The 10,293-nt window shown below is 34.7% G+C and overlaps 1 protein-coding gene across 2 annotated transcripts; it reads right to left on the bottom strand.

The window, feature by feature from the left end:
- Positions 1–95: 95 nt before the first annotated feature.
- On the bottom strand, positions 96–4,688 carry LOC107699577 (monoacylglycerol lipase ABHD6-like). 2 transcript variants are annotated; one of them, XM_016500882.1, is made up of 9 exons: positions 4,407–4,688; positions 4,170–4,317; positions 3,017–3,173; positions 2,808–2,921; positions 1,663–1,795; positions 1,062–1,219; positions 943–997; positions 722–822; positions 96–433 (listed from the first exon to the last, which is right to left on the bottom strand). In XM_016500882.1, the coding sequence occupies exons 2-9, from the start codon at positions 4,286–4,288 to the stop codon at positions 251–253; spliced, it is 1,020 nt and encodes a 339-aa protein (XP_016356368.1). In that variant the 5' UTR covers positions 4,289–4,317; positions 4,407–4,688; the 3' UTR covers positions 96–250. The 2 variants fall into 2 exon arrangements, with proteins under 2 accessions (XP_016356368.1, XP_016356367.1); XM_016500881.1 differs by having other exon boundaries at positions 4,170–4,688.
- Positions 4,689–10,293: the final 5,605 nt, after the last annotated feature.

Here is a 10,293-nt window from a genome sequence, read left to right as displayed (position 1 = left end):
ATTCTGTTACACCAAATACACAAAATAATGATCTTTAAAATAGTATCATATGACCCCTTTAACAAATTAAACCTAATTGTAAAGTGTTACCATATACTTTTTTTTTTTATAAGAATGATCTTTTCCTTTAATCGATCAAAAGGCTGTTTGCATTTGATCATACTGCAGAATGATTGGAGTGAAAATGATAAGTTTGTTATATACTTCAGGGTCAGTATTTAGTAATATACGGCTGATATCCTGAACTGTCTCAGGATTTCTTCTTGGTGCTGGCACTCTCTGTGCTCTGCTGAGAGATGCTGAAATCTAAAATGAGTTTGGCTGTTTGTCGTGGTCTCTCCATCACAACAGAATGACAGCAGTTCTCCAGCAGATCAACACGACAGCCTGGAAGAGCCTCCGTGAGCACTGCTGCCCCAGACACATCCACCACCTGAAAATAAAGACAGGAATATCAGGGCTATTAAAGTTAACTAAAACCACAAAATAAAATAAACGTTAACTGAAATAAAATCAAATATAAAATAAATTTGCTACCAAGGCAACATTTCTTATTTTAATTTAGTTTAGCTATACTAAAACTAAACAATAAATAAATAAACAAAAATTAAATAGACGCTCTTTAAAAAAGTAAAAAATAATAGACACATTTAAAAAAAAAAACTAATTAAAAATATTAATGCTTTCTATTTATAACTATTGAATGCAGGCTTAGACCTACCTGGTCCTGTTTGCCCCAGATGACTTGTAAAGGGGTCGTTATTTGCTCTATGTGCTCATGCAAGGCATATTTTGAATTTTCACTCATAATTTCCACGAAAACTGGCAGTTTAGAGAGATGATACTTTAGGCAAAGAAATTATTAAAAACAACACATTCTGTATCATACTGTAACATTAAATAGTAAATAACTGCAGTGGGTAAGCCTATTTTCATACTGACCTTCATTATAAAAGTCATTGTGTGGTATCCGAACATCCACCAGGCCTTGAAGAATCTATAATGAAAGTTAGGTGCGTTTTGAATCTAGAGTAACTCTACATTACATTTGTGTGACTAACCTGTTGAGGCACTCTGAAGCGCACGTGAGAACAGAGCTTCAGCATCTCCTCCATCTCCTCCGGGGTGGATGGAATAAGAGGAATATTCAGTGTGTACCGGCTGTGCTCCACTTCATGCATCTGACTGTCAAACTTGCTCTCGTTTTGGTTCCTCAGACCTTCAGTGAAAAATGTGACCATGCAGGAGTCATATTAAAAGAATAGTTCACCCCAAAATGAAAATTTGCTGAAAATGTGCTCACCTTCAGACCCATCCATTGGTGAGCAAGTGATGTAATGCTAAATTTCTCCAAATCTGTTCTGATGAAGAAACAAGCTCATCTACATCTTGGATGGCTTGTGGGTGAGTAGATTTTAAGCAAATTTTCATTTTTGGATGAACTATTCCTTGAAGGAGTTCACACCAAGGACAATGGTAATGATAACGATCTAATATAATCTTAACAGTAATGGATGCTAATATAATTTTAACAATCTACTAATCTTTATAGTTTTTATTCTTGGTGTGAACAGGCCTTAATAGTTCATTTTGGTTTGTATTTATGTTATGTATATGAATTTATCCATGCATTTGTGTCAAAGACTAAATATATCGACTAACCAGTTGGGCAGATGAGGGTCAAACTGCAGAGATCTGAGGGATGACAGGCTGCATACACTCCTGCCACCGTCCCACCCACTGAAGTGCCCACCAGATGGAATGGCTTTCTGTTTAGCCGAATGGCCTCTACAAACTGAGAGGTGTAAAAGGAATATTCACAAATGCTGCCAATACAAACATTTAATATGCTGCCTTGTGATCATAAAAGGTTTTCATTATGATAAAATGTCATTCCAAGTCTAAGAAGTAGGTTCCATGAGAGCAATATTTGACTGTTTCCACGAACAGGACACAAAATAAGGCCTGAATCTCTTTTTTTTAAACAATTGGAAAGTGAAAAAAGGTGCTTAACCTTTTGGAAAAGTTGATTGTCAACCTCAGGAGGTTTTTGTTAAGTTATATTTTAGGCTTTACAGAAATGCTATAAAGATTTTCTATTCATTTTACACTACTGTTTAGAAGTTAGGGTTGGTATGATTTTTTAAAATGTTCTTCTATGTCTCTTATGCTCACCAAGGCTCCATTTGATGAAATGCACAACAAAAACCGTAATACTGTGACATGTAATAGTGTAATAGTGTCACATGATCCTTCAGAAATCACTCTTAATATGCTGATTTGCTGCTCAATATTCACTTATTTTTTTGAATAAATGATGAAAAACAGTTATATGTTAATAAGGTGTTAATATTTTTGTGGAATGTGGAATTTTATGATAAAAATAACAGCATTTATTTGACATCGAAACCGTCTGATGAATTATATTTTCTGCCACTTTTGATTAATTTAATGCATCCTTGTTGAGTAAAAAATATTAATTTCTTTCTTTCAAAAAAAAAAAAACGTACTGACCCCAGAACTTTGAACGATAGTGTATATGAATATTTTAATTGCATCCCTGTTACCAAATTTTGGAACAGTTTAAAATTAAAACCCTATATTATTGTCTAGCCATAAACATGAAATAACCATGAACACTAAACACACAAGATTTATCAAATAATAAACAAATAAATAAATCTGCCAGATTGGTAACAGAGTAGGAAATTTATTTTAAATTAAGTTTAGTATATGGACTCGGTAATTTCATGGGGCACCTATTTGTACCCTATATTCACTGAAAAACGTAGCCATCCAGTCATTACCTGCCATATTCTCTTGACCTGGCCCTGGATAGAATAGTCGTCTGTGTTGGTACGTGTTGTACCCTCATGCCCCGGCATGTCGACACACAGCAAGTGCAGATGTTTGGGAAGGTACTGTATAGGATGAAGACACAATTTGCTTATCGCTGTTATAAGGACCAACATTTTCATTCTGTACCTCACAGCCAGGCCATGTAAACATACTATACCTTCACCATGGGGAGCCATGTGTCCTTGTGAGCAGAGAAGTCATGCAGCATGAGTACAGAGGGCCTGAGGCCTGGTTTCCCCCTGTATGAGTAACAGAAGCGATAACCCCCGCAGTCTGCATAACGTACCTGCAGACCCAGAGTTCTCCTCCAGTACCTCCACAAACAAATGACATAGGTAAAAAGGTATATAGACAAAAGAAGCATGTAAATACATGCACACACTCAAAAATATCTATGATTTACATATTTGAATTACATATAGTTTTCCATCCATTTGGATTACACAATTCTAACATAAATGAATAAACTTAATGTGACGCATATTTGTCAGTCATACATAAATAACATTTCTGTAATGGTACTAATAAACTGAATGTTTTAATACACAATAACCAGGTTTATATATTTATCATCAACAAATCCAATTTATTTCAATTACTTTTGAACTAACTGAACACTGCTAGCCATATTTTTAACCATTTACTTGGAATACATTTTCACAGATTCATGCTGATTCTTAGCAATTTGAATTTTGTCTTTGATCAAAAGATCCAAGATTGAATTAATTTTTAAATATAATCAAATAGATGCAAACAGTTAATAATAAGCTATGCCATGAAATCGTACCAGTATCATTTCTTTATGTCAGTATATAAACTTAAAGTCATATTACTTTAAGTTTATAGTTTGTTAAAACTGTATGATTCAAACGAATGCAAATTTTATACACAACCCAAATACATAAATCTTAAATTAAGCCCCAAGTATTTTTTGAGTGCAACTATAAAATATGTTCATATAAATAATACATATAAAAATATGTACAATCTGGTCCAAAAGACTGATACAGTGAAAATGTTTATATTATTATTGATATACAGTATTTAATATATACAATTTGAATAAAATGTCAGTCACAAATTTGGTAAAAATAAAATAAATAAATAAATTGATTTGGTGACCTAAAAATGTAAATGGTAAATATTTCTTATTCATTTCACGTCATACATTTTTAATTCTTTAAATCCTAGAAAATTACTTTGTTTCTTTTCATGAAAAACAGGAGGTTGGGATTCACTTCTAAAGAAGGATATTTATATATTATTATAAAGTAATATGCATGTATATATTATTTATAAGTGGCATTTACCAGTAATAGACTTTGATGAGTGATGATGGCCACAGCATAAAAGAGGCCATGAAAAGTAGGAGAGGAATAGCAAGAGTCCCTGCAGCAATGGCAAACATATTCACCATATCCTGATCCATAGCAACTCTGTTTTTATCTAGTAAACACCCTGCAGAATAACACCGCACACAATTATAAGCAGAAATGCTGAAATGACTGGCATATATTACACATGCTATAAGTAAAACTTCAAGATACCTTCGTTGTCCTGCTATAAGACTCCATATGTACAGGTCAGAGTGAAAGAGGGTGAGGGATGGGGGAGGGTCTGGCAGCATCTGTTTGTGACTAATCAATACATGTAACCTAGATATCTCACCATGCGCTTAAAATATTTACATGACCATCATTTTATCTCTTCATTTCAGTGTCGCTGCCTAAAAAAAAAAAGCATAATTGTTCCTTAATGTCTATACATTCACAGACATATTTTACAAATCTGAACATATATCTACAAATACAATATCTCACTATTATTAATAAGACTAAACTAAACCTTTGATTAAGGTTAAAAGTATAAAGCCTTAAAATAATAACAACTGACCTCTGACTCAACAAATAGATTTGGAACAATTTGAGAGCAATGAACTTACTTCAGGGTTAATCCTACATTGACGTCACCAGTGAAGTCAGCTCTAATCAAGCAGTTTTAAATGACAGATCCAAAAGTCCCATTTAAACATCATACTTTAGCCGGTCAGTGTGCTGTCTGTCCTTATAACTTAATAAAAGTCCATGTCAGCTGTCTGCTTACCCCAGTGAACACTGAGATGGCATCCAGAGAAAACTGTATGTGGTGATCTCGTGATCTCAAGAAATCAATGAGTTCAGATGGAAAATGCAATATTCCTCTTACTCCACAAAAATAAATAAAATAAAAAATAAAAATCTAATTAAATTTAGATACAGAGTTGTTTTCTTTAATAATGAACTGATAAGAATTTCATATCACAAATAAATGTTTTCCAGATACATTCCATTTGACATTAAGCCATTTAGTTGCATTTATGTTCCTAGCACAATTATGCTGACATCTTTTAGAAATCTGTAAGCATTCACAAGATGAAACCCTCCAGATCCAAAGGCATCACTACATTTTGACCGTTATGAAAGCAAATTTGACATTTGTTCGGAGTTGAAATTAAAACGTGTGATTTCAACCAGCCGTTCAATTTAGTTTTGCATTAAATATAGTGAAAGGTAAATCTATTTGGAGAGAATGAGAATATATTTTAAAATTATAACATTAAAAAAAAAAAATCATACTGAGTGTACACTACTGTTCTGACTTGTTTTTTTTTTGTTTTTTTTAAGAAATTAATACTACATCGAGCAGGGATGCATTACATTTACTTTTACACTGTTAAAAAATGTTAACTAAAATGTAAATAAATGCTTTTCTTTTGGCCTTTCTATTTATCAAAGAATCCTGAAAAATGCACAAAAACATGAAGCAGCACAACTGTTTTTAATATCGATGATAATAAAACGTCTCTTCAGCACCAAATCGGCACTGGGATTACCTTCCCCCAGGCAATCTACCTCATGAACCGTTAAATGTTCCCCACATTATGCAATAAAAATGTGCAATAACCTTATATTTATTTGTTACCACCTCCATCCTCGTACATCCCTGCATCTCATTCTATTCTATTCCAATCTATCTATAGCACAACTGTACATACAATTTATTTATTTTTCAATATTTGTCTATTTATATTTACATGTGTATTTTTTTTTATTCTCATCTTATTTTTTATTGTCTGTATGTTGATGTTGTCTCTGTGTACTGGACGCTTATGTCACTAAAACAAATTCCTTGTATGCGCAAGCATACTTGGCAATAAATCTCTTTCGGATTCTGCTTCTGATTCATATTAGAATGATTTCTGAAGGATCATGTGACACTGAAGACTGAAGTAATTGCTAATGAAAATTCAGCTTTGCATCAAAGGAATAAAATACTTTTTAAAATATATGAAAATGGGAAAAAGGGTTATTTTAAATTGTAATAATTTTTCTCAACATTGCTGTTTTTACTGTATTTTTGGTGAGCATAAAAGACTTCTTTCAAAAACACAAAACCCTACCAACCTTAAACCTTTGAACAGTAGTGTACACACACACACACACACATATATGAAGGTATTTCACAGAACAGTAATATGGAATGGAGATCCTGGAATGTGTCCATCTCCCCACTTCACTGCTAATATGTATTTTCCTCGTTCTTTGACAGCATAGTTGATCCTGTACTGATGTCCGCCCATATGAATGATTGACACCTGCTCGCAGGGGACGGTGGGGCCATGCATGCCAACAAAGAGAAGGTTTCGTCCTACAACACAAATGCAGCTACACTGAGTTGAGAGAGACATTTCTCTGGAGACATTACTTAGTGAAATGAGTTACTTAACATTCTCACTAATGTCAAGCTGCACTCACCAGCTGTACTGCAGTCCACATAAAAAGTGTTTTTGCGTCCTTGAAAGCCCTGACTCAGGCCTAGGCCATGGCAGATGACTTTACTAGCATTAGACAGGAAAACTGGCTCAGCACTGCTGTCAGATGTTGTGTTTATCTCCATGTCTGACAGAGAGGGTTCCTCATAACTGTTACACATCTGATTATGATCTATGGGTGGAAAAGAACAAAGTACCATCAGGCCTTACAAACTCAAGTATCTTCCATGCAAAATGGAAATCGTCTCCAAAACATTGCTAATTCATACCATAGCCATTTTGTCCTTGTGTGAGACTCTTATCTTTGGTGGCACTGACAGACACATAGAAAGGGCTTTCAGAAACATGCTCCTCATCAAACATGACTGAAACCTCATAGTCGCCTGCAGGAGAACAAATTCTGTAAATATGCCCTTCTCTTCCTCAGAAAATCATCAATCAGTATGCTGATGTTGAATATATATTAATATATAACAATAACTATATTAGTGAATTAGTGTAAAGCAGGATGGATTCTGATTGGCTGTCAATATTTTTATCATTCATCAGCTGAAAAAAATCATTCTGAAGCCAATTTTAACAATATATTTCTTCTGTGTTGTAATGGTTATAGTAGTGATATGGACGTGTCTATAGTTATTGTCTTTGCTTTGAATGGGTCTTAAGTCTTAATATAGTGAATAAAATACTAAATTCACTTAAACTACTAAACAACATTAAACTGAAAAAAAAAAGATGTAGAAACAATTTTCACTCAGAAATTGCTAGTAAATTTCACAATAAATTACAAAAAATACCAAGTAACATTGAATTAAGTGTGAAATTTTCAAGTAGAAAAGCTGAAAGCCTAGTATTTTCTTTTAAAATGTACTCCAATAATCTTTTTGTTTACATCTTATTTACGATTTTTTAAATTGTATATATGTTTTTATCATAGTATCGCAAATTTATTTTAAATTATTCTAAATCATTCTAGATCTCTAATGACATGATTCCCCACATTCACATCATTTTTGGTGGGAAAACAATAGCACAGCAATGGATTTGATGAATTCTGTTATGTTTTGTGGTATTAGCTGGTTCGTCTTACTTTGAAATCATCCTGTTCAATACAATTACCGATATCAAAACTTCAAATATAGTCAAACAATGATCACAGTTAACAAGTTGACATCATCATACAAGTTATCTTTAGTCATTCTATTAAAGCCGTACATAATTAAAGTTGAAGTATCTGATCTTGATTGGATATTTCTGAAAGTCTTGTGCACCGTTTTAGTGAACATGTCCAGACAATGTACATAAAACGCAAACATTACATATACTGCATTACAGGAATTACCCACCAGGCTCTTGAAGAGTGTAGGACACAATGCAAGAACCATCCAGTTGATCGTCCAAGTGGAGCTCGATCTTTCCAGGACCCTCTACTGAGACAGACAGAGTTCCTGCTCCGGCCTCACGGGACCAAATATTAAAGTCAGCTGCAAAATGAAATCAATGCATACTTTTGAAATGACTCACATTTGACTTAGCCAGCTGTCACAGTACATAACAAAACACCTCGGACTAACAAATAACAGAAAGAGAGATATATTAGTGGGATACCTGGAACACTTGCTAGAGCTTTTTGAAGGCCTTGCCCCCACACCTGGACCTTTTCACATCCTCCCCGTCCAAGTGGGCCGATGGTGTACTGGAGTGGCCTACCAGGGATTGTCTGACCTTGGCACATTATAAACTCCCATCTCTTTAGCTAGAAAGCTCACTGCATAGGTGTCACTGCTTGTAGCAACAATAACAGCCTCTCCTGGACTTCCTGATGGCTCATGCACATAAGCAGACAGAGTCTCAGCATCAGAACCTGTAGTAAAGGGAATGTATTTTTGTTAACGTCATTGCAAAGTCCTCGAGAAGTCAGATATAGTGCCTGGATTAGTGTGATGAGCTATTCATCTAACCTGGGATTTTGAAGGCTAAGCTGCATTCACTCCCAATGCGGGCAATAGGAGCTGCTTTCTGGTTGTACGTGATGTTCTTTCAAGATGAAGATGAAGCTTTCAAGAGCGCATACGTCGACTGCTAGCTTATGCTTAAAAAAAAGTGAAGTATACTTTGGGCTTAAAGGGGTCATATGATGCGATTTCAAGTTTTCCTTTCTCTTTGGAGTTACAAGCTCTTGGTGAATAAAGAAGATCTGTAAAGTTGCAAAGACTAAAGTTTCAAATCCAAAGAGATATTCTTTATAAAAGTTAAGAGTCAGCCACGACTACCTAAAACGGCTCATTCTAACACGCCCCCACATGTCTACGTCACGATGTGGGAAGATCTGCATAACTCCGCCCAAATGTTCACGCAAAGAAAGAAGGCTAACTTTTATTCACGCTGTAGTATTGTTGTTGCCGCCGCCGCCATGTCGTGAAGGCGCTGTGTGTTTCGTATATATATATATATATATATATATATATATATATATATAAATAAAATTATATATTCATACTTTATTCTCTATTTTATAATTGTCACTTTTTACCAATTATCTTTATCTCAATATATATATATATGCCTTCCTATGGCATATATATATATATTGAGAGAGCAAAAATTCAGCTGGCAAACCCACAGTCCCTCCCTCTAGTCCTGGTCCCCATGCCCGGATCTTCTGTGGTCCAGCTTTTGAACCAACATGGACTTTAAATGGGCTGTAATAGAAGAATAAGAAACTTATTCTTTAAATTAAAATTAAATAATGTTTCTCTGCTAACATGTTGAATGAGAGCTAACCTCTTGGCAATGTGCTGACCAACCAAAGTGATGTCCACTGTGTGATCTCCTGCAGCAGTGGGTGTGTATTCACAGGTATATACACCTTCATGCGCGTCCTTCTGTGTGAAAGACACTTCCTTGCCACCTGACAGGAAGGATAACATTTTAGTTAGACCACAGAGGGGTTACACATCTTTATGCAGATTATGGAGATTATTTGCTATTAACCACTGAGGTCTCTAATATTGACCTCCAGATTTCCAGGCCCAGCTTTGTGGGTGTCCACCTTAAACTGGGCGAGCTGACCTACTCTAACACCCTTGGGCTGCAATCCTCTTCCTGTGGCATGACAGATTTTGGGTTTAGGCACTGGAAAAAAAAAAAGGAAATGAGATTTTAAACTGTATGAGAGGGAGATACAAAAAAGAAAAAAAAAATGTATTATAATAATTATACCCAAGTTTCTCAAGGTTGTGTACACATTATGAAAACAACTGGATTTGGGTAACTGACACATAACATGCCAATTACAATCAATTACATGTCATAACAGCATCAAGGTGTTGACTGTAGGAATGAGGTCGCAGGTGCTGCTGATATTGAGACCAACAACAGCACAACTGCAGGTGTGATATTCCTATTTTAACAACAACAGTTCAATTAATAAGAAGATAATATTGAGAAACTTACATTTTAGACAATATTTCTAGATACTTCCAAACAAAGCTAAAGCAGAATTTATTCCCATTCAAACCAAGAACAATAACTATTGCAATTAGGGTTGCAAAGGGGCGGAAATTTCTAGTGAATTTCCGAAAACTTAAAAAAAAAAAATTCAAAAATTCCTGCAATATGCA

This window comes from Sinocyclocheilus anshuiensis, unplaced genomic scaffold (assembly GCF_001515605.1).
Source record: "Sinocyclocheilus anshuiensis isolate Anshui unplaced genomic scaffold, SAMN03320099.WGS_v1.1 scaffold879, whole genome shotgun sequence".
Lineage (NCBI taxonomy): Eukaryota > Metazoa > Chordata > Actinopteri > Cypriniformes > Cyprinidae > Sinocyclocheilus > Sinocyclocheilus anshuiensis.
This window is presented reverse-complemented; position numbering and strand designations above follow the sequence as displayed.